Raw genomic sequence first — 25,896 nt, forward strand, 5'->3', positions numbered from 1 at the left:
TGACATTTCTTCCTAAACCCTCTATGCACTCATTTAAATCTATCCAAAAGGCCTCCCTTTCTTCCACGCTCTTCTCACTGCCAGGCCCATATGCACTTACAAAGACCCACATCTCCTTTCCCAGTTTCACCTTCATCCACATTATCCTTGAGGAAACCTCCTTCCACTCCACTACCTGTTTACCTATCTCCTCACTTACTAGAATAGCCACCCCTTCCCTCCCTCGCCCTCTCTTCACTCCTGATAACCTCCCACTTACACTCCCAAACTTACACTCACCCTTCCCTTTCAACTTAGTCTCACTCAAAGCCAACACATCCATCTTTCTTCTCACAAACATACTACCTATCTCTTCCCTTTTACTCTCATCTGTACCACATCCACGCACATTAAAAGACCCAAACCTTAGGGTGCTGGCCCGAGGCCCTCCAGCACCCCTTATGCCTTCACTTTTCTTTTTAGGTTTTATGCCCCGTGGGGCTACAGGGAGAAGGATGCCTAGTCCCTCTCCCCGTCCCTTTCTTCTCGCCTCTTACGATCCAAGTGGGATACTTGGTGGCAGTATTCTTTTCCCCCACCACAGGGAATTCCCCCATCACAGAAAGAGAATACTCAGAGAAATGGTACAGGACAGCAACAAGGGGTTGGGGGACAGCATAACGGAGGGACAGTCGTAGTATAAAAGTGTCATCATTTCTCTATGAGCAGAATTTCTTCTATCATAGACAAAATGATGTGTGGCTCTGGTCCGTAGGGGCGCCCCATATAGACCCTAAAGTATCAGCTGCATGCTACTTTGCCACAATAACAAGCAGCCAATACCCCAGAGAAATCCCTTTGGGCAGCATCAGTTTATCATTGATCCACAATCCCACTCCACTTGCACCTTTTTCTTGTCCACTCACTTCCCTGCTCAATGGTCCTCTTTTTTACCCAAGGCACCTCTTCACCCTATTCATCCATCCATCCCTTTCTTGGTCTTCCACACAAATTCACTCCATCCATCTTTGAAGTTTGCACTTCATAGGATTAATTTGAATAAAATACAAGCGTTATAGTAGTTGCTATTAGTTAATTCATGTCCTTTGAGGAGAGTAAATTTAATGTAACCCTATTGAAATCTGTAAAAGCTATTGTAGAAGGGATATAGTCACAAATTTATGCAAACTTGTAGATCGGAGTATGAATATAGATCTGTCATGGAGCTACTACAATTGGGAAAAGCTATGCACTTTTGCATGTAAGATGCAGCCTGAAGGAATTTCTCATTTTCTATTTTTCATATGGGGAGAAAGATACTGGCTCTGCTGTGTCTTGCTGCATTGCTTTTGACCCATGAGGAGCCAAGATGAATGGGATTGGTATGGGCGCATGCCTTGACTGGTTGCATTCCTTACAAGGGGAGAGAGTCCCATGGTATATAGTTGCATGTATCAATTCTCATTTTGTATTTATGGCATGTATCAATTCTAGTTTCCTATTTATGAACTAGGACCAGTGACAGATACCTGCATAAGAAGCTGCCCATTTTTCAAGCCTTTCATCTCCTTTCCCTCTCTCAGGAGGTGCAGCCCCTGAGGAGCTGACACTGTCTCATGAAAGGGCCCAAGATCTCTCTCTATCAAATTCAGCTGTATTTCTTTCACTTTTTTACACATGGAGAGCTGGTAAGTGGTATCTGTTCCCCTTCCCTTACCACTTTCACCTGATGACGTAGAAACGGACTCATGCTTGTGGAAGACGGAGAACAGTCCAAAGTTTCTTCCCAGAGAGATCTGTGGGAGGGCCTAAGTACTGATGCTAGCTGCTGTGGGGGCTCCAATTTTTCTGATTTGTGAAACTTGAGGCAACAATTAATTGATTGTTTTGTGTATTAACTGCTGAATATATCTTGATTTTAATGGTGCTTTGCCTTGCCAGGCTGGAGGGCACAGGTGGCGACGGCATCGTGGCTGCCGAATCCTCAGGTGCGCCTGTTGGTCCTGCATATCCAGGTGGTGCCAAGAAATCCGAAGCAGGTAACGTCTTCGGAAACATTTTCAATTTTATTCCATATTTTGGGAAGACGTAAAGCAAGGCCTAGATGTTTGGTCAAAGTAAGATTATTTTTAAGTTGAGAGTTAGTTGTTAAGGAAGCCAAGATTGGGAGGGATTTGGCAACAGCTGTGGTAATTGACCAAAATTTCCATTACCAAAGATAGGATTATCACGTCTACGAGGCTCGTGGTTATGTTAAGTGGAATGCACGGATTTATGTATAGATACTGGTGCCTTAAACAGCAAATCACAACAACTGACAGTTGCCTGATTTATAGGAAATAAAGACTAGTTGTGTGTGCAGCTTTGAGATCTCCATTTTAATTTTAAGTATAATCTTGATCTAGTTGTGCAAGTGTGATAGTTATGAAGAAGATACATCTATTTGCTTGTTCCTTATATAATGTTTGTCCCTCAAGGGGCAGCCTGTTTTTATTTTATTTCATTTTGTTGTTTTCTGTTAATTTGCCATTGTACTGTGAAAAAATAAATAATGCCTTATTTTTCTATCATTTAGTGCTTTACTTTTTCCATTATTTATTTGTTATTTTGATGGAGTTCAAAAGGTTTTATTGTACATAATACTATTTATGATTCTACTATGTGAAAGTATTTTTGTATAGAAACCCCATTGTAAACATTTGCTTACTACTTGTTAATGAAACAAAGGTACTTGTGTGAGAAACTTGATAGATATTAGTTTCGTACAAGTTGGGATTAATGTGTACCAGGAACTTTTTTCCATTGGAAAAACGGATCTTTCCAGTTTTTCCAAAGAGAATCTCGACTCGTGTCCGTTTCATAGTTTAGAATTCTATGCACATTATACCTGAAACCCAATTATATTGAATGTTATAGATTGTTTCTCCATCAGTTTCGTTTATAGGACTTACAAGTGGTGGTCCTAGAAGATGGATATCTTAGAGCAGGGGTGTCACCAAACATTGTCACAGCAGGCCAGATAACTGAGCGAGTGACAAGTATGGGTTGCATAACCATTTTGTTAATTACAATAGTGAATACAAAGTATTCATTCACCAATATACAAAATACACAAAAAATAAAGACAAACGCTGACCTCATGGGCTGTAGTTTGGTGCCACTTCTCTTGGAGAATTAATTCCATGCCACCCATCATCAAAATGTGTCAACAACCTGAAGCAGGTCAGGTCGTCCTTGCCAGAAATGTATCCCATTTTGAGGTCTTGCAACCATTTCCATCTTGTCTCCTACCTAAGAGGGAGACGAGCTCTCAAGGTCGGATTCGAAAGCAGGTAGTAGGAAAACTAAAAGCTTGCTGCCTCCAAATGGTGCCACTGAATTCGACTAAGATCCAGGAATTGTTGCTGAAACTAAGGAAGGGACAGACTGAGTTCAGTCATTTTCAGTCTACTCTCCCACTAACAGTACCTTCATTCATCCAAGTAACGACCAAGTGACCCCTGGCAATGTTGCATAACAGTGGGGACAGGAGATGATCTCTGAAAACCCTTAGATGCAACCCACAACACAGGCAGTGTAGTTCAAGTTCAATAGCAGCCTACATAATTGAGCAGCTATTCAAGATCTGCCCTACTCGGTCTACTCAGTGAAGGGGATAGAAAAGATGTGCTGAGCTTGCCTGTGCCTAAACTGAAAACTGAAGATTTGAACCAAAGAACTCCGTTCCACTCCTAGACCACTATTTCCCTGGTCGAGTGGGTTAGAAGGTCGATGTGACGGGTTCAAAGTCCTCTGTAAGGGGTACTGTCCTAACATCCTGATAGGGGGTTCGTCACAACATTAACCTCTTCACTCCGGGGCACATCGCACGTCTGGCAGCATTAGCTGTTCGACATGCGATGTTGCGTCATAATAATCACATTATAAAAAATAAAGTCAGTGCTCAATCATTTGTTCTCTTTCACCTGTGTATTTTGATAGCCATAGAAAATATGATGAAGCCAGTTTAGAGAGAATGAAAGTTATGTAGGTATGACTACAATAAATATAATCAAGATGGCGACATCGGCATCATTGAGTACCCACTTGCTCTTCATGCCGCCTACATAGGCGTCACCGTATGGAAGTGGTTAAAGTGAAGAGCAGCCTCCAGCAAGGTCACCCAGATGTGACACAAAAAATGAAAACCAAACAACAATAACAGCAGCAACAAAGAGAGTAACAACTCCTCCAAAACAAAGATTGCTGTATTGCACTCCTGGCTTACCTTGCAACATTTCTGATTGGAGTGAGGAGATCACCCCCTCCCCTTCAGACTTGAGAACAATCTATGATAGCATGAGCAATGACAGCCTCCCCACAGAGGGTGGTAATTTCTTACCATGAGCATTCTCAGCAGACCCAAGTTGGATGGCTGCATCATAGATAACTGTCCAGGGTGCAACACTTCACCCCATACTATACAAAACATTATGGAAAAGTTAATTTTTCACAATCATAGATGGCAACAACAAAATGTACACTCAGTAAAAGATTTGCGGGGAAGTTCTGTCCCAGCCATGGCATTCTTCAGGGAGACTTGACTGCTTGGCCAGATAATCTAGGGAAGGACAACAATAGACCCAAGTACCATAATAACTTACTGCCAACTCGATTACATTGAGAGATGTTACATCCCTTAATCTACCCAGCCCTGGCAACAACCAACTTAACCCATACAGAGATGAAGCAGACCCTGACTTGACTAACCAAGATTCTATGTCCTGAAATCTACCAACATTGAATTATTTTGAATTAAGAAAAACAAATGGTACAAATATCAATAACCCTTCACCAGTAGTGACCTTTAGTCAACCACAACTTGCAGTCTACAGGTTACCTAAGAGATGTAGATGCACTATCCATGCACATGCCTTTGCTTCAACTGCCAGTAATTTGGATGTTCTTAGACAATGATGTTGCCACCTAGATGGCAAATATGTACATTGCTCAGGCCCCACACATGGTAGATGAGAAGCCCACACAAAGAGGCATATAGCTACAGCCAACAATGTCACCTGTGCCCTGTGCACTTTGGAGTCATGTTGCTGTCACTGCTGGGAATTGGAGAGAAGCGTGGGATTTGTACCCACAACTAAGCAAATGCAAGACTGGGATGCTTCTGATTACGCCACCAGCACCTCCTGAATGACGGGTCATCCCTGCACCTTGTCCACTGCCCTGGGTCAGAAGCAGTGTCGCAAGACACAGCACATCCACAGCAAGGCCGCTTCATTAAATTGGCAACCCCCCCCTCTCACTGCTCACACATACTACCTCACCCCCCCATCCCCCCGCCCATTCCACCTCATGCAATCACAACATCATCCATATACAACCATTCTCCATTCACCCCTGTCTTCTGTCCTCTCCCGTCCTTCCTCAACAGACATTCCCCTCTTCCCCAAAGCCCCCTTCACCCCATCCATCCACCTCATCCTAGGACGTCCCCTCATCTTCACTCCCTCCACATCTGCCTTCCATACCTCTTTTACTAGGCTTTCTTCACTCATTCTTTCCATGTGTCCAAACCATCCTAGTATTCTTTCATCAACCCTATCTCCCAGTTCCTTTTCCACCCCTGCTCTCCTCCTCACCTCCTCATTTCTCACTCTATCTAGCCTAGTAACCCCCATCATACTTCTCAGACACCTCATCTCAAACACATTCAAACTCCTCTCTTCTTCTCTTATGTTCCATGTTTCTGCCCCATACAGTGCTGTTGGCACAATCACTCCTTCATATCCTCTTAGCATCCATTCCCAAATGTCTATTCCTCATTACACTCTTTAATCCACCAAGGCATTTACTTGCTTCTCCCAATCTACATTCTACCTCCACCTTTTCCTGCCACATTTGCACCCAAGTATCTAAAACTATCCACTTCCTCCAGTCACTCTCCCTTAATGCTCACTTCCAGTCTACTGCTACTTTCACCCCTTGTACATCTCATCACCTTACTTTTACCCACATTTATCTTCAGCTTTCTTCTATCACATATTCTCCCAAACTCTGCCACCAACTTCCTCAATCCCTCCTCCGATCCTGCCACAAGCGCAGTGTCGTCCGCAAACAACAGCTGGCTCACCTCCCACTTTTCTCCATTTTCTTTAACCATCTCCAATCCCTTGCCCACTACCCTTGCATTTACCTCTCGCACCACCCCATCCATGTATAAGTTGAACAGCCAGGGCGACATAACGCATCCTTGACGAAGTCCCACCTTTACCTCGAACCACTCACTCTCTCCATTTCCAATCCTGACACAAGCTCTACTACTCTTATAAAAACTCTTGACAGCTCCCAGAAGCTTTCCTCCTATCCCGTATATCTGCATAACCTCCCACAGTGCCTTCCTGTCTGCCCTATCATAAGCCTTTTCCAGATCCATAAAAGCCCAAAAAACATCCTTCCCCTTTCCTATAGCTTTCTCACATATGTCTTACCACAAAGATCTGATCTACACAACCTCTACCTGTCCTAAATCCACACCAATTACTCCTTCTGTTCCTCTCCTAATCCTCTCAATCAAGATCCTCCCATAAGCCTTCCCAACTACACTTAACAAGCTAATCCCTCTGAAACTACTACATTCACACTTGTCCCCTTTTCCCTTGTAAAGAGGAACTATACAGGCCTCCAGTCCTCTGGCACTCTACCCTCTCTCCAGCAAACATTAAATAACCTCACCAGCCAGTCCACCATCATTGTACTTCCCTTTTTCAGACATTCTGCATGGCATCCATCCAGACCAGGTGCCTTACCTGCTTTCATCATCAATATACCAATTTGAAGAAATCCTTTGTGTCAAGATTTGCATCCCTTGTAGATGAAGGGCCACACATTAACACCAACCCCTGTGTAAAGCCTCCTAGACCTCCCAGTGCCTTCACTAGACCCAAATGGAATGAGTATATATAAGTTCAGACTTGCCCCTAACCTTGCACCCCTTCCTCCCAAAAATAATACTTATACCTGAAAATTCAGTCTCCCCCCTAACAACACACACCCTCCCCCCAAAAATAATACCTAAGCACATTGAAAGACTTGACTACAATAACCAGCAAGTCTCGAACAAGCCCGAGAAGATATATAATCTAAAATGACCGCCATATCAACTCAAACAGTAATGTAATTAATCATCCAATGGAACTGCCAAAGACTTGTCCTAAACTGGGGGAAAATGTGTATACTTCTTAGTGATGCAGAAAAAATCAGACATGTGATTCTAGGTATACAGAAAAAACACAATGGAATACAATAGAATATAGACCAAGCACTTCTATCTATTCAGACATCTTCAAGGTGAAGATGTCTAAATAGATCAAAACACCGAGTTTATAACCTATTATTTTCCTTCGTGGTTTTCTGCATTCTCCAGCAATATAAACCTGATTACATCTGTTTTCAAGAAACACATACACACACATTGATAAGACCAAAATTAGAGTACGCTGCGACACTATGGGGGGTTGCCGAATTTATGAAGCGGCCTTGCTGTGGATGTGCTGTGTCTTGCAACACTGCTTCTGACCCAGGGCAGTGGACAGGATGCAGGGATGACCCGTCATCCAGGAGGTGCCAAGATAGGAGGGAGGGAGGTGGGTGGAGGGGAGTGGAATATATGGGAAATGAAATGGGTGGGAGTGTTTTCTATGCCTTTTTCTTTTTGGCTACCCCCCATGTAAGGGGGAAAAAGCCTTTGGTATATGTATGTATGTACTATATGGCAAAGCAACTCAAGAAGTGGCATCAATCCCTTTAGATGTCTCCACTCTGCTGCCTGCAACAAATACCCTCCCTTCCATTCAACATATGAAGCATGTGGCAAAAACACCTGGAGGAACACCCAACGTAGACAATTAAACCTTGTATACACCCAGGGCCCTCATCTCCATTGTAACCAAAACTTTCATTGTGAGACAACTCTAATTCATTTAAGGATGGCGCATTCATTTCCCGCACATTGCCTTCTCGTGATTAGAGATAACTTTCTCCCCTGATGATGTGGTAATCCTTTATTATTATTATTATGTGGTAATCCCACACATCCTTCAAGAATGCCACGACTAAGCAACCCCTTCAACAAGCTCCTAATTTCCCATCTACCCCATCAAACAAGTCGCATAACACCTCAGGCATATCACTAATGCAAGTATGATGTATATACCTAATTGTAGTGTACAGGAGAGGATCAATGCTTGTTGGTTCCAGTCTCCTACTCTCCAACATTATCATACCTAGCCTCAAATCCCCTCCGCCCTGTGAGCAGGTTGCAGTCCTGGAGGGGCTTGTACATAGTGATGAAGGTATAGGCTATGGCAGCGGGGAGAGTTTTCCTCCCTGGCAGATTCAATCATGCTGCACAGACCATACTGGAGCTGTCAGACCAAGACTCACAGACTGGAGTGTAAGTAACTGGTAAACGACCCCCACCCCTCTTTCAATTGATGGCTCGTTTATCTTCTCTTTCTGAACAGGCTATTATCTTGGGATAGGCTCTCTGGAAAGCTCCAGATTGCCTTCCCTGAGAAGCACCCTCGACTTTCTCTTGCTCCTTCTTAAGGTAGTTCTAAGTTCCCGATTTCTCTCTGACCTGTGTGCTGATAGCTGACTGAGTTGGTGGGGGCCCACCTGGCGACAGGTGCCACGGGCGAGGGCTCGCAAGGTTCGGTGGTCAGTGGATGCTCATGGGAAAGAGGACTCCTGAGCTTGATACCGTTCTCCCTTCCAGTACAAGTAAAAGGGTGGCTACGCCGGCCTCATACTATATGGGACAAAACTACAGAGGACAAACGGGTTGTCAAAGCCAAAAAACTCGACGCCGAGGCCCTTTACCTGTAAATAGCCATTTCTGGACCCTTTTCTGGCTCTGCAGGGACTTTCCTTAAGTGACTGGGGCGCCAGGCACCTGCAGTATCTCTTTCCACGCACTTCAAACCTCATGTTGCTTATGGTGTGGCCCTACAACTTACCGAAAGCGCTCTTTAAGTAGTAGGCTATACCATAAAACTTTGATTCCATCCAATTATGGTTGAATCATCCTCCCAGGTTTTGGAGGCCCCTCCTCCTCCAAAACCCATTGACCAGGAGGGAACCGATGCTGACCCTTCCGCCGTTTCAAATCCCGATTTGGATAATTCTCACTCTTTGTGTCCTTCAAAGGAGACTATAACTCCTAATGAAGGACAGCATTATGATTCCACTAGTAAAGATAATGTGGTAAAAGTTACTACTGAGTTGGGTTCTCCCTCCTCCAGAGCTTTGGAAATCAAGAATGTGAAAAACTTGACTGTGGTCCATATCCTCCAGCTTCCTAAGTCCTGTAACTATGAGATTCTTACGAAGTGCTTTGGTTGCTATGGTAAAATTACAGAAATCCGTATGTGTTATGCTGAACCTGGAAATTCTTGGGAAGCCTGGCTGTCATATACTAGCCACAATGCTGCTCTGAAAGCTAGTAGCGATATTCCTAATTTGAAGGTTTGTGGAGCAGGCATCACTGGGGCTTTATGTGCCAGTGCCCCTAATGCCCTAGATGTTTATGTACCTTCTTTGTATGCTCCTTCTGGGAAGGAAAACAGCTTTTAAATACTTCCCACAAGGAGAGACTACTGAGTCCTCCAATGTGGTTGGTGGCCACTGCCCGGGAAGAAAACTATAATTACTTTAAGTTCTGTAAATATTTGCAGAGGAAAGTTGGTGGAATTTGTAGAGGTGATATCACCAGATTTGGCAAGAACAAAGTTCTAGTACATGCAAAGTCCAAAACTCGGTCTTATATGCTGAGTCACTTAAAAGCTGAAAGTGGTGAGATGCTGAAGGAAATTAAGCCACACATAGACTTCAGCTACAGTAGAGGTGTCATATATGACAAAGACCTATATGATTTTGAAGAGGAAGAGATTCTGGACATGTGCCCGGAAACTACGGGGCACCAAAATGATTGTACTAACCTTTACTAGCCCTGACCTGCCTACGCATATCATAATTGAAAATGAAAGGATTGCTGTGTGCCCTTTTAAGCGAAAGCCATTACAATGTTTCAAATGCTTTAAATTTGGCCATACGTCGACTGCTTGCAGTGGAGAGCAACTGTGTGCTATATGCTCCTACCCCATTCATGGTGAATGCATAACACCACCCAAGTGTGTGAATTGCGGCCAGGGTCACCAGGCCCGTGACAAGACTTGTCATTCCTATAAGGATGAAGAAGCAGCACTTCAAAAGTCCAAAGCAGAGCATATCAGTATCTGGTACGCAAAGAAGCTTCTAGGCCAAACTAGAACATATGCCCAGGTCACAAAGAGAAGAGCTACTGTCTCTAAGGCGCCTCAGCCTTCCGCTTCACACGATAAAACCCATGAGGTAACAGATACCCGCCTGAAGCAGACTTCGACCGTTGCTGAGGTAGCACCTCCCAGCTCCTCCACCCCTCCTTCTCAGGAGTTAACTCGGGCATCATCTGTGCCCGTTATTGAGGGCTCAGAGGACACTCCCTCACCAGCGAATGTGCATTCGCGAGATGATGCGCGGCCAGCAAAGGGTGTTATGGCGGAGAGATCCCCAACACGTGGTAAGAAAAGGGGAGGAACATCCCCTACCCCTCCCTCTCCTACCCTGAGCATCCCTACCTCAAAAAAATATAAGGTGCTTTCATCAGATGCTACTGGTCCTCAAAAAACTAATACATCGACAGCAAACACATCAAAGAAGATCAAGATTGAGGGCCACAATCCTAGCCGTATAAACTCCTCTGAGGGCAATTCAAAGGATGAGAGATTTAGAGGTGGAAAGCCTTCAGCCAGAATTGCTGGCAGGTCTACCATCTCTAGACAAAACACTGATCAAGCAGAAAAGAAAAAGTCTCTTAAAGTCAGAAGTGGAAAGCTCCCTAAATAAATACGTCCATGATACAATGGAACTGCCGAGGTCTCAACAGTAGCTCTGAACACATCCGAACACTGTTTAGAGACTACAACACCATGATTTTGTGCCTTCAAGAAACAAAACTAGGAGATACAAGTTATAATCCTGGACTCAATTATAATTTTCATAGATCACCCCCTATTATTGAGGAGAGGGCACAGGGTGGCACTGCTTTCATAATTCACAAGTCTATTAGATTTTCTACAATCCAGCTCAATACAGACCTTCAAGCCTGTGCTGTACAGGTTCAGCTTGAGAGAAAGATCACTTTGTGCTCCCTTTATTTAGACCCTAAACTTGAAGACCACCTTTTCGACAGCCTTAGGCAAAATAGACAGCTGGATGTCTCAGATATCCAAGACTTAGTGAACCAGCTCCCTCCACCATTTATTTTAATGGGTGGCTTCAATGCCAAGCACACCTTATGGGGTGATGTACACTGTGATAGATGGGGTTACATCATTGAGCAGCTACTTGATGCCAATAATGATTTAGTGCTGCTGAACGATGGCTCTCCCACTCGATATGATATTTTTCATAACACCACCTCAGCCATCGACTTAACTATAAGCACAGCATCCCTCCGGTTGGAGTACAATTGGGCTGTTGATAGAGATCTGCATGGCAGTGACCACTGGCTAATACTACTTCAATATGTTAAAAGTATCCCATCACCCTGCCTGCCAAAATGGAAGATCAAGGAGGCTGATTGGAAAGAGTTCGCTAAATCATCAGCCATCAATGAATCGCACACCAATTTTCTATCCCCTGTTGCTGCTTATGCCCAATTTTCACAGACCATCATAGATTCTGCACAACAAACCATCCCCAAAACTGCTGGCCTACCCAGGCACCCAGTAGTCCCTTGGTGGAATAAACAGTGTGAGGTTGCTAGGAAAATTACCAGGACATGCCTTCGTAGATTGTTCAGGTCACCGTGTGAGGCAAACCGACTTGCTTATTCTAGAGCCCATGCGAGACAGAAGAAAATATTTAAAGAAGTCAAGCGTGAATCCTGGAAGAAATATGTTTCGGAATTAACCATCGCTACCCCTACGAGTCAGATTTGGAATAAAATCCGTAAATTACAAGGTAAATTTGTACCAACTGCCTTGCCCGTTTTAGAATCTAATGGTACTCAAGTTTGTGACCCGAAGAGGGTTGCTGACATCTTGGGTGCCCACTTTGCTAGTGTTTCAAGTGCAGCTAATTATGCTCCTGAATTTCAAATACATTGTGACTCGGCAACAGTTCTCCCTCCGCCTTCAAACAATACAGAGTCCTTTAATCTATCACCTTCGATGAAATGAAACATGCTTTATCAAGCTCAGCCCTCACTTCCCCTGGCGATGATGACATTAGATATGAGATGATTGTCCCCAGTGTTCACAGCTGTTCCTGCGTATGGTATATAATGGTCTATGGATCACACACTCTTCACCTGATACCTGGGATCTGTCGGTACTAATCCCGTCATAAGCCAGGGAAAAACCCAGAACTTCCAGAAAGCTATAGACCAATTGCCCTCACTAGCTGTCTTTGTAAACTCTTTGAGAGAATGGTTAATAACAGACTTGTCTGGTATCAAGAATCCAGAGAGTTACTGTCAAACAGGCAGTTTGGATTCCGGAAGAATCACGGCACACTTTACCCTTTGCTAATACTCCCAAGAGAAATCCAAAATGCCTTTGCTAGAAGACATCAAACCATTGGTGTGTTCTTTGATTTAGAGAAGGCCTATGACAAAACCTGGCGGGGTGGCATCTTGAAACAGCTAGCATCATGGGGCATTGGAGGCCACATGTTTGCATTTGTACAGAACTTCTTATCAAACCGACGACTAAAGGTCCGAGTTGGATCTGTATTTTCATCATCTTATCTGCAGGAGGAGGGTGTCCCCCAGGGTAGCGTGTTAAGTGTTACGCTATTTGCAGTGGCCATTAATAGCCTCATGGACCAAATACTACCGACAGTTCAGGGTACCCTATTTGTTGATGACCATGCTATTTACTGTAGTGCCCCATCGGCTCTTGAAGCTGGTAGAAAAATACAAGCTACGATAAATGCAGTCACTAAATGGGCTGACAGGAGAGGTTTGAAGTTCTCACCTCAAAAAATTAAGGCCATCAGATTTACAAGGTATAGGAAGCGAGAAGAGATACCAACTCTGTTTTTGAAGGGAGTCATCCTCCCATATGAGAGTGAGGTGAAGTTCCTTGGTGTGATTTTTGACAAGGGCCTCACATTCGTTACCTATGTTAATGACTTATGCGTTAGAGTATGACAGTCCACCAACATTCTGAAAGTTGTCTCACATTATGATTGGGGAGCTGATCGTACTATTTTATTGAGGCTCTATAAAACTCTCTGCCTCAGCAAAATAGATTATGCTTGCCAGATATATGGCTCTGCTGCTAGAACCACCCTTGAAAAATTAGATGTTGTGCACAATTTGGGTTTGAGAATCTGCACGGGTGCCTATCGTACCTCCCATGTGGACAGCCTATATGTGGACTTAGGTGTACCACCTCTTTCCTTACACAGAGAGGAGCTGGGACTACGATATTTGGCCAAATGTTTGACATCAAAGGATAACTCCAACTTTAAATTTGTTATGAACCCTTATGACATCTCTCCAAATAGGCCCTGTATCCCTAAGCCACTGGAGGTTCGATTGGAGAAGGAATCTAGAGAGATCGGTCTCTATGACTCTACTATAGCCAAATTAGGCCCAACAAAGTATCCTCCTTGGTGTAAACCCCCTGTGGAGATTTGCATTTGTACCGGTGGTAAACAACACCACGACCCCCAGGCTGTCAAGGCGCAATTCTCAGAACACTCCTCTAAACACAACACTTCTATCTCTGTCTATACCGATGGCTCTAAGTCTAAGCAAGGTGTAGGCTCTGCTGCAGTTTTTAACGGAAAAATTATTAAATGTAAATTACCCTCTTTGCTCAAATTTCACTGCAGAAGCTTATGCAATACTCCTGGCAGTGAAAGAGATCTACTACTGTTGCTAAAATGAGCAAAGTTTCATTATCTATACAGATTCCAACAGTGCTTTAGTTTCTCTTCGGCAACTTTTGCCCACTCACCCTCTGGTGCAAGAAGTGCAAGATTGGCTGGTCTTCCTGCACTCACGAAAACGTACCAAGGTGAACTTTTGTTAGGTACCTGGTCACATCGGTGTCATGGGGAATGAAACGGCAGATAAAGCTTCAAAGTCGGCAGTAGCTGATCTACAGCCGACTACTGCTATCCATATACCCCATGGCGACCTTAAGGAGATTATACACGCTCGTATACAAAATAAGTGGCAGCATAGATGGAGCACCTTAACTGATAACTTGAAGCTAAAAAAGATCCGTCCCTTTATAAAGAAATGGGAATCATCCAGTTGCCCAAATAGAAGGAACAGCATCATCTTGACCAGATTGCGAATCAGACATACACATCTGACGCACAGTTTTTTAATGACAGGTGACATGTCAGGCTCACATTACTGTACAGCACTTTTTAATGGAGTGCATATGTTTTCAACATGAGCGATGAGCATGTTCAATCACAGGCAAGTCCATGACGGACTTGCTTGATGATAACTGTGAAGTAGCCCATGTGGTCAGATTTTTAAAGCTTATCAAGTTTTATCACCTATTATAACTCGCTGTATTTTTCAATTTTATTATTATTATTATTTTTTTTTTATGAAATCTCTAAACTTTTAGCTTTTATCCGCCTTTTAGCTTTCATATCGCTGAATAGCCCTTGATGCTCCAGTGCTTGGCTTTTGAGCCTAAAACTCATAAACCAACCAACCAACCTAGCCTCAAATTCGTGTGTAGATCAAACTATATCCTTGATTTCCAGTTATCATATTTAGATTTGAATTCAAGTATTGTTCATGCTTGGGGTATATCACCTGAGCTATTCCAAGTATTTAATGCATTTATATGGAAACCTGTTTCTTCACATCCTTTAGACAAATGGTCTTTCTTAATTTGTTCCATGACCTCTTAAAGCTGATTTACCTAGTTGTATCTTATGGGAAGGGGAGCTATACTCGTGTCCTGTCGTTGTATCTCTCCATATCTAGTTTGATGTATAAGATAGTCTGTCCACCTATAGATAAAAAAAAGAGATTAATAGATAAGAAAAAATAATTAAGAAGAGGGGGAGGGGAGGAAATATCTTAAACTTAAGCCTTTAATAATATTGTGTCACTATTTTCTTATACTGTTTCATATTATTGTCAATACGTCATTCACAAGGAGATGAGATGAGAGGTAAACAAGGATGAATGGGTGGGAATGGGTCTTTGACTCAGCTACCTCCCTTATAAGAGAGAAGAAACCCGGGGGGGGGGCGTGTGGGTGTGTAAATAGATGTCACTATTTGGGGACGAGGTTAGAGACAAGACAGATAAAGTCTGCCTGGTAGAAAGTGAGTTTATAGTAAGGGCATACTACCTTAAATCCCCAGCTTCAAAAGAACCCTCTGTAAGGTAGCAGAGGAGGAGGAGTTTGTGATGTTAAACTGAATGAAAACCAATCAATTGGTAGTGTGTTCCAGGTGAGGTAATAGCACCGCCTGTAACTTGGGCTAATAAATTTGCAGAATGCTTGTACGTACATACATATACCATAGGTTTGTATTTTATAGATTACATGATTCCATAGGGTTTCGAGTATTGTTAGATAATTGTATTTTTTACTTTACAGATACACTAGTGCCTGATTTTGATTTTTGGTTTGAATGATGGTGTTACTTTATCAGAGCATACAAAATATAGATTTGTCACAGGTATTGTAAAATGTGTTACAGGTAACTTTCAGTGAGGTGCAGGTAGAATGTACAAAAACCATAACATAGTTTTATGAAGTGGTAAATTAAATTGTTACTTTTAGATAAGGGATTATCTCTAGCTGTTACATTTGTACAATTTTACAGGTAAATTTGTATGTATCATTAGTGTATTATGGGTTAGTGTCATGCAGGGCTGGGTTCACCCAATTGAAGACCCTAGGCCAGACCCATCGGTGGATCCCCAAATTTAAAGAAATGTGGAAAAATTTCAATATTTTTATAATTTAATTTCATAGAATATGGTTATTTTTTACAGAAAATTTATTGCACTTTGATACAATGTCTGCTTAATTTTTTTTTTTTTTTCTTTTTTTAGTGGTTTTCTTTACCATTCTGCATGACAAATTAGTTTCAGTGAACCCTTAATTACCTGTGGGCCCTAGAGCAATAGCCTACTATGCCTACTGGTAAATTTGGCCCTGGTGTCATGTCCCAAAGGTACAGTCTTGTCTTGGTGAAAATAACAGTGGTAGATGAATTAATCCCTTTGTAGTTGTATAGTTGAGTACAGTACTTGTGGCATGGCTGGTATGTGATGGGGTTCAGACAAATGGTGCCCCCCAACAGGCAATCCACCTTCAGCAGGATAAAATAAGATGCTCGCTGGATGAGCAGGTTCAAGGTCTCTACTTGCGGTGGAGATTGAGGTGATGGCAGTCCAAACCCTGCCACCAGTCAGTTGGATCATGAAATTCCACATTACTGTCCTAGCCTCCTAATAGGGGGATTTCGCGATGTTAAACCAAATCATCAACCAGAATATAATTGTTGAATTTTCTGTGTTAAGTGGGTACAGGGAGACGTGTGTACATCTCCTATGGATTAGTTGTTTCACGTAATCTAATCTTAATGAGACCGTGCACTGAAAGCGGGTAGTGGTACACAAGTACTTATTAAGTGGTGGGTCTCAGCAGCTGGGTGCAGTGGCGGTGGCAGCTATGCAGGAGTCGTCAGGGGACCCACGCCGCCGGGTATGACAGGTATTTGCCCCATGGCTTGTCTTGGCATCACCAACACCACCACCACACCTTAATTCTCCTGACCTGATTTGACCCTATCTTCACTAGACTAACCATACCTTCCCATGCTGTGCCTTGCCGTGCCTAGCCATGTCTCATTATCCAATGCTTTGCCTTGCCAAACCCTACCTCACCCCAGCCCTGATTCATTCCATGTCCCTAATTCTCACCACCACAGCCCACTTTGCTCCACTCCAAATTCAGTTCACCTGGTTTCACCCCACCTTATGTGACCAAGAAAAACAACAATGGCAGCAACAACAACAATAACAGCAACAACTACAACAGCAATTCTCAGTTGAAACAAGCCACACTTTCTTTATTTTATGACTAATCACAACCTTGTAACTGGTACAGAGCCACTTTTGCATAAGAGCATTTTTGTGACTGGTCAAGGGAAAAAGGAAGCAAGTCTTGTTTCATTCAAGGCCACTACAGTGACTACCCAAATACTCTTCACCTTTACTCACTTTATCTCCATTCTTATCAATTAAAAATTAACCTCCCCACGTCATCTTGGTGTATAATATCATCACTACACCTCAACGTACCTTTCACCTCTTGTAATCTTATGTCAATCAATCTTTTGGCCTAGATCTTTCTTGAACAGTTCAACTTGCCTAGCCTTACCAAATCATCACTGGAATGTCATCATCATATCACTTGTTGTCATTGTAGTTATCACTTTTGTCATCACCATAATGTCCACATCTCCAACCATACAAGAGAGGTCATTTTCCTTCTAAGTCAAATGCTGTAATGCTGTAGGCCCTGGGCAATGTTGCCATGTTTAAATGGTCCGTACTTCAATGTGCCTTAATCTTGAAGGTATTGAAAGAAGTGGAAGGAAAAGTTAAACTTTTTGTCACCTACTTTAGAAAAATAGTGAATCGCTTCCCTTTTGTGCTAGTGGTCAGTACAACAGTTTCTGTGGTCTTGGGTAAAGTTTGTTCTTTTGTTGCATACCACACATGAATTTAAGTCAAAGTGCAGTGATCACATCACACTCATGAGGAAGTGACTTGAATTTACAACAGTTGTTATTTTTGCCACAACCTGAATGGATTTCTCCCCATCTTCTCTATTTTCCACATGAAGGGATCAAGACAGGAATTTGCTGATTAAATAAAGCAGCCCTGCTGTGAGTGTGCTGCACGTTATTGCATTGCTTCTGACCTGACCAGTGGGCAAAAGCTAGGGATGACCCTTCATCCACAAGGAGCTGAGAGGGAGGAAAGGGTGGGAGATGGGTGTGTGCCTTTGATTTAGCTACCTCCTATATAAGCAGGAAGAAGCCCATGGTATATGACTAGATAGACTTTAGTAAAATAGTGAATCACTTCCTTATGTGCTAGTGGTTCATACAACAAGTTTCTATGGTCTTGAGTAAAATTTGATCTTTTGTTGCATTCTACAAAAGAATTTTAGCCCAAGTGCAGTGATCACATCACATCACACACATGGGGAAGTGACTTGAATTTACAAGTCATTATTGTTGCTGCACCGCGAAGGAATTTCTCCCCATCTATTCTAATTTCCGAACGAGGGGAGAGAGGGGGTGGGCATTGCTGATTAAGTGAAGCAGCCTTACTGTGGATGTACTGTGTCTTGATGCATTGCTTTTGACCCGGGCACTGGGTAGGAGAGAGATGACCCTTTATCCACAAAGGGTGAAGGTGGGAGGGAAACAAGGGAAGTGGATAGGAGTGGGTGTGTGCCTTTGATTTGGCTACCATCCATATAAAGTACATTTTTCTGAATGTTGGTAAAAGAATAATACAAAGAAGTTGAAGGAAATATGAGAGGTAATGAAAGATAAAGGAAATAAGAGTATAAGAAGAATGGATATTTTTGAAGGAGAAAGTGTTGAAGTTTAAAAAAAAAAAAAAAAAAAAAAAGAGGATGCAAAGGTCTCGGCACCATTTGCCATCTTTACATCATCCTCTTTATATAATGTTACTTCATGTCACATCAGCTATGCCTCCTTCTCCCCATCTCCTGTGCTTCCTCTGCCTTCCAGAGGCTGCTCCTCTCAAACCTGTACCCAAAACTTTCCTCAGAATTCTTGCATTTTATCACTACGCACAAACCCAATCTGGTCAAACCACTTTCTCATGTGTCATCCTCTCCTCTCATCCCCTCCCATCTTCCCCTGCCTACTCTTTCAACCTAATCCAGAGCCAGCCTTACCCAACCTTTGCATGGCTAAACAAGTCTGACAGTTAATATTGAGGTAGAAGTCTAGACCAGTTGCAAAGTGTGGTGGCAGCTGTCAGATGTGAGTATATAAATACAAATATTTATATATATATATTTCTCTTTTCTGCTTTTATGGAATTAGGAGTAAGCATTTCCACTTGCCTTTGACTTCACTGTAACTCACTTCAGTAGAAATGTATACTTCATTGATTTTGTTAAAGCAAAGGACAGACTAGGGATGGACTTCTGGTTGAAGGGGGGCATTAAGTGCAGTCTACCCCCAAAGTTGTATAAAGGCACTTGTCCAAAGCTTGAACAAATTCTTTGAAATTTGTTACTAGAAAAGGGGGACCTGGATTAACAAAATCATAGGTTCATAAAATTTGCCTTTGCAAGTGGGAAAATAACAGTGTTCATATTTTTTCAGGAATTAATATTACTGCTAAGTTTAGATTTTATTCATTCTTTTTCTAGCTTCATGCAATTTAATATTATATTTTTCCTGTAACAGGAAATTTGTTGTAATAATTTTCTAAGGGCACTGGCAGTAACTGCAGTAATGTAAGTTATGATATGACTTCAAACACTTGGGCAAATCTTATAGAATTTGATTTTTTTTTTTTTTTCTATATATAAATCCAGGTCACAAAATCAACCAACACTTTTTCTTGAAAATATCTTGCACAAAAGCTATTATCAGTTTTGATCTTAGGGATATTGTTTTTTCCATCTTTTGTTTATGAGTATGCTTAGTATATATATATATATATATAGGGGTTAATATTTTATTATTGGCTCATGGTGGCAAGTACTGTAAGTATATGTTTATAAAAAAGTTTTTAGTCTGTAAAATATCTTTTAAGGAATTCTAAATGGGTTCTTGCTCAGTGTTCTTTTTTCTAATCAGTTATGTTGAGTAGTTTAATTTGTATTGTTTATTGGTTAAGAATTATTTTATTTTTTCTTGTTTACTTGATTTATTTAATTTTTGAAAGGTGATACAGAACTTGGCAGAGAAAAAAATCCTGTTACCAATTGTGCAAATGCCATTTCATTGAAATTATTCATCTTATCACTTTGCTGTCAAAAGAGTATATTTGTTATAATTTCTAAAGCATACTAAAACTAATTCTATAAAAGAAAAATGCCATATGTATTGACAAGCACAAAATCTATTCATGCACTTTTTTCTTTTTATTTGCACATATTTCTTTACTTTGCTTGTAAACATTCACACTAAAATTAAATTTTACATTTTTAGAACATATGAACAAAATTAGATGAGATAACAAGTTGTATGTTTATATGGGCTTGATTTTAGTTACAAAATGTATATGCATATATACTAAAAAAAAGCCCTTTCCCTCATTTAAGGTGGCCAAAATGTGTATGCTGTACTTTAGAATTTTCACAAGAAATGATTTACTTTAAATATGATCTAGGACCTTGTTGTATATACAAGTTTTTATTTTTTTTACTTGTAATTATTTGAGCAATTTTTTCATTTTGAAGGTTCACAATTTTTTTTTCCATTAAACTTCTTCAATAATAGTCTGAAAAAAATTCTATATTCTCAATCTCCCACTTTGACTGATATGCCACATTTGCACTTACTATATATTTTCAGCTCTTGTTGCACAAGCAGGCTCTATATTATCAGTATTATTACACAAAATTCCATATTATACAAGAATATTAATAGTGTAGGTAAGATATTGAAGAATGACAATTGAATTGTCACCCATCCTTTTTGCCAGACATGCTGATGGTCTTCAATACCATCCCTACACTGTTGGTAATACTGTACAATATAGAATATTGTGCAATAATGTTGATTGTGTAGGGCCCCCTTAAGATTTTTTGTATCATAATTTGACAGTTTTTGTTGCTCTCTTCATTTGTTTTGTCAGTTCATGCCAAGTGTCTAGTGTTGCACATTTTTAACTTCGGTTCTCAGATATTTCTAGTCATGCACATTGCCTACCTACTAGCAACATTGCTATTACTTGTTTTCACAAAACTTACAGAAATAGCAGTCGTTTTTGATAATATGCTAGTAAATCTTTAAATGGATTTAGGCTGTTGTGCTGCTAGGTTGGTGACATTTCAGGAATATTTTGATATTTATATCATTGAAGGATTACTTGTGAGATCATGTCTTATCTTGTTTCTTCTTCTCTGTCCAGGGGGTCATGATGTGGATCAATCAAACATGGACTTGTATTTTATGCTAACAGAATTATATAGTCTTTCCTACCTGTCTTCATTTTTTTTCTTGCATCACCCTTTAGTAAATTATTTTGATATTGTTAAACATTACTTTTTTGGCTATTTTTATTGATGTGGATCAATCAAATATGGACTCGTATTTTATGCTGACAGAATTATAGTCTTCCGTACTGTTCTTCAATTTGCTTTTTGATATTTCTTTGATGACCAGACTGTTTCTTTCTTACATCACCTTTTAGTCAATTATTTTGGTACTGTTAAATGTTACTCTTTTGGCTATTCTATAACCTTGTGTAGATAGTGACACACGGTATTGGTTTTGGTCCAAATTTATTGTTTCTTTGTACATTTGTTTGCAAAATGACAGTAAAATGATGGGATCAGTTGACATGACACTTAAGGGAAAGGTGGGCATCCCTGTGAAAATATGGGAGTGCTTGGGTCAGGTCAGGTCAAGTCAGTGTCATTAAAAAAAAAAATTATAATACAAATAAAATAATGACTTTAAATTGTCTGATTTGCTTCAATCAAAAACAAATTTGGAAGTTCACTGGCTGAGCGGGTTAGGGCATTGTTACTTGCGGTGAAGGTCGAGGGATGGCTGTACGAACCCTGTTGAACCAAGGGCATGGTTCATTCAATTCCTCCGTAAGGGGCATCATCCTAGCCTCCTGATACGTGGGAGTTTGTGACATAAAACCATATCATCAAAAACAACTTATCATAATTTAATTCCTTAGTTTTAATCCCATTGCAGTAATGAAAAATGTGCAATTTTAAGATCGGTAGGCAAAAAAATTTTAGGGGCCAGGATCATTGTTGGATTTGAATAACTTGTTCAGTGAAATGTATTGTTCCTGACGCCAGTTGTTTTGTTTATCTCAAACACTTCTGTGGTATGGTTACATACCTTATGCTATAGTGTACAGTCCATCCGTGGTTTAAGGGATCTTGGATCTAAATGATGGCTTAAGGTATGCCATGTTTAAAAAGTTCATTTTCAACCCACAGGCTTTTTCGAATATAGAATCCCTTGGAATACAGACTTCTTAAATAGAAAATCTCTTAAATTAAGGTCTGTTAAGTCAAAGGTCAGTTAATGATAACTGTTGCCTTAAATTTCTTCATCTCTCAGTGTAGGCTCAGATGTCTGTAGGGGTTCCACTATGTTCCACTTCCTCCATCTGTTTGTACAATGTCTCCAGGTCATTATGACAAAATGCAATGCAAATACAATAATCCTTTCCATATCCAAACTGCCATTGTATGAACCACCATGATTTATGTGTATTCAGAATTCAAAATTTAGCAATGAAGTGGCAGAATAATAATTGGAGGCTCAGAGTTACCTTGCATATCTGAATACTTCCCAAACCTGAACACCCTGTGGCCCAATTAATTTGGATATGGGAGCGATTGCTCTACTTCCTTTCCTTCCTTCCTCTCTTCCCTTCTCTTTTTCACTTTCAGGAAATGATGAAATGTATGAATTGTTGTGAAAAGTTAGTTTATTACATGATATTTTTCATAAATTTTTGTAGGGACTTGTTTCTTGTGTTAATTGTGTATTAGTTTTACTATTTGTAGCTAAGCTTGTCATATCTGTTCTCACCTGTGGCTTTCTCTGCAACAGAGTCGGACAAGATGAGCGAAATGGCCGCTGCCTGTGAATCTCCTCCGAAGAATGTTCTCAAGTTTGACGATGATAATGAATTTCCACCTGTGTAGTGACAGCTGCTGTATGAAATTGTTGAAATGAGATATTGCAACAGATCTTTGTCATACTTAACAGAAGACAATTTTCTGTTGTTTTTCTATCGGGATTTGTTTATGGTACCTTTGTCATGGGGGATGGGTTTGTCAGTTTTGTTGATAATTGCAGCAGCTGATGCAAGTGTCTATATAAATCAGTGATATTAAATGTTCTAATAAAAGATTGATTATATTTTATTAGTAGAGAAATTTAGGAAATATTATTTTATTTTGTCTCTTTAATCACTTACGTTTCATTTATATTCTCACTAATTTGGAAATCGAAAAACATGTAACTTCTTTAAAAAAATTATAAAATTTATGAAAAATTAAAAAGAAAAAAAAATTGAAAAGAATTACTCTAGTGGAATGGTTTTGTTTGAGGTCTTCTCAGTGTGGTACTGATTTTCCTGCTGATTCTTTGCACAACCAGAGGTATGAGGCTAAAGCTTGAGGTTGGGGTGGGGGTGGGGGTGGGAATGGACATTGTAACAGAATGAGAGATTGAAAGATGAAGATAGTTGCTGTGGATAATGGGACCAATGATAGGTACCTGCAAGTGATGGTCCTGCAATATGGTTCATAGAGAATCATCTCCCTGCACCACCCAGTCATTGAAACCCATTTAACATCCTCGCCTTCATTTTGAGGTGGAGCCTGAGGGAGCTGGCAGTCTCTGGGTAAGGCCCAAGATCTCTATCAGATTCAACCATAGTTCCTTCACCTTTTCACACAGAGATCTGATAACTGGTGACTTATCAACAAACTGAAAACAACAAATTGCTGCATGCCAGCCCCCTGATATCCATCCCTCTAAATCTACTCTTCTCCAAGAGGACAGAGTCCACCAGACCAGACTGAGGTGTGGCCACTATCCAGCTCCTCTACATTACCAGAAGAGGATGAATGACCACATCACAGATAGCTGTCCAGGATGTAACACTTGATCCCATACTATACAACAAATTATGGAAGGCTGCATTGTACATAATCATGCACACCAACAACACAATTTATACTTTATAAGGGATTTGTGGAAAAACTTTGTTCCAGTGGTGGCATTCCTCAGGGAGACGAGACTGCTCAGCCAGACAGTCAAGGAAATAACAATAACAACTGATGGCTGTTCCCCTCTTCTTACTACAGCACTATAATTTAGTGACATAGAGATACTCTCACATGAATACAACACACACCCGCTCACAGTTTCTTCCCAGAGATATCCTCAGGAGGGCCAGAGGACTATTACTAACTGCTGTAAGACTGTAGGTTTCCAGCAAGTGAAGTTCTAGTAAACAGTTGTTGTTTTTACTATGTGGATTCGTTGTGCAGAGTCTAGAAATCATAGAATCTTAAGGTTCTACATCAGTGAGCAAGAGGAGAAAATAAATATGCTCAATTAGAAAGTGGTTTGTGCCAGGAATAGTCAGATCAGCTGGTAAAGAATGTAATAAACTATAGTTTGAAAGACCCTTGCGAATATACTTCTGCAGGGACTGATTAAGAAAGAACTTGCATAACCACTGTATAGTTTGAGATATATACAGAGCAGATATTAGTGGAAAAGGGACTGAAAATCATAACTTGAAGCAGGTACTGGAACTGTGGCCAAGGCAGAAGCAAGGAGTCGCATCTCTCAGACAAACTTGCTTATTCAGGTTAAGTTCTACTGATTTGTTTTCATAGTTCTCTTATCGTTTTGCTCACGCTTTGTGCCATTAGATCAGTAAGAGAAAGAAAAAAAGGGGAGGGGGGGAAGTGGCCACTGGACCTTCCATGTTTGTGTACATTACTTTTGAATTAGCAGTGGAGGTAGAGTATGTATACATCCTTTTTGTATCCTCATCAAAGGAGAAGTAATTGTATATGATCATGGGAACAGGTGTAGTAATGACCAACAATGCAGGTGACTTGCGTACTATAGACATCTGGTGTCTTACTGCCTATGGTCATTATACAACAAGAGCAGTTAACAATCCTCAATTTTATAGGTTTGTACATTAGATTTTGTGTCCCTTGAGTCCATTTGGGTGCTCGAGAAAGTGTATTTTTTGTGTGGGTGTTCTCTGTCCCTTCATTGGTTGTGTGTGTATAAAAGTGTGCATGTTGTGTGTGTGTGTGTGTGTATGTATCTGAGTGCATGTATGTGTGTGTGAGTGCATGCACAAACACTTGTGTTCATATGTGCCTGCTTGTTTGAATTTGCATGTTTGAGTGTTTTAAAGTTTATTATTAAACAGAAAAAAAGATGATCTTTATAGATAGTACGAGCTGAGTGTTGGATATAGATCCAGATTATCACATTTCATGATCATGTCTACTCGTAAATTTCATCATGGCTGGTGAAAGACTTTAGTTGAAATATAGCAGACATACATATGAACCATTCAGTTACATTATATTTGGTTCACCAAGGTTTATACTGAGAACTTGATCGCATACACATATACTGGTACAATTATAGTTGCTTAATTTGATTTTCAGTTTGGACTTCAACTGAAATTTTACAATGAAAATAGCAATTTGACTTTTAGGAATAGAAATTGTTTGAATGACCACTTTAAGTTGCTTGTTTTGTACCAAAACTTAACAAGATTTGATATTTTGTATTTCATATACATTGCTTTTATCCACACGAGATGACAACCTGGTTGACCATAAGACATTACAGCAGCTTGATGCACTTCAAATGTACTTGTCATTTTGTAACATTTGTGATTCTTACAGTAAGATGTTTACTTAAATTTTTAATTTATACCACTGAAGATGTTTTGGTAGACAAATTTATTTGATTTTTAATGATGCCAAGAAATGAGGCAGAATTGATCCACTGGTAATGTACTCATTGTTGTTTGATAACATTTTGAGTCTTACAGTAAATCCA

General features: G+C 40.7%; 1 protein-coding gene across 3 annotated transcripts in view; it reads left to right on the forward strand.

Moving 5' to 3' along the window:
* Atg18a (Autophagy-related 18a) overlaps window positions 1-25,815 on the forward strand; it is a 57,680-nt gene extending 31,865 nt beyond the window's left edge. Inside the window, exons 9-11 of one of the 3 annotated variants that reach the window (XM_076212931.1) lie at window positions 1,921-2,018; window positions 16,725-16,793; window positions 22,894-25,815. In XM_076212931.1, the coding sequence (XP_076069046.1) occupies window positions 1,921-2,018; window positions 16,725-16,793; window positions 22,894-22,988 (262 nt within the window). In that variant the 3' untranslated portion in view covers window positions 22,989-25,815. The remainder of the gene's footprint in view (window positions 1-1,920; window positions 2,019-16,724; window positions 16,794-22,893) is intronic. The other 2 variants (XM_076212932.1, XM_076212933.1) reach the window with 2 other exon arrangements.
* Window positions 25,816-25,896: the final 81 nt, after the last annotated feature.

This window comes from Oratosquilla oratoria, chromosome 30 (genome assembly GCF_046742065.1).
Source record: "Oratosquilla oratoria isolate Oo_2021 chromosome 30, ASM4674206v1, whole genome shotgun sequence".
Taxonomy (NCBI): Eukaryota; Metazoa; Arthropoda; class Malacostraca; order Stomatopoda; family Squillidae; genus Oratosquilla; species Oratosquilla oratoria.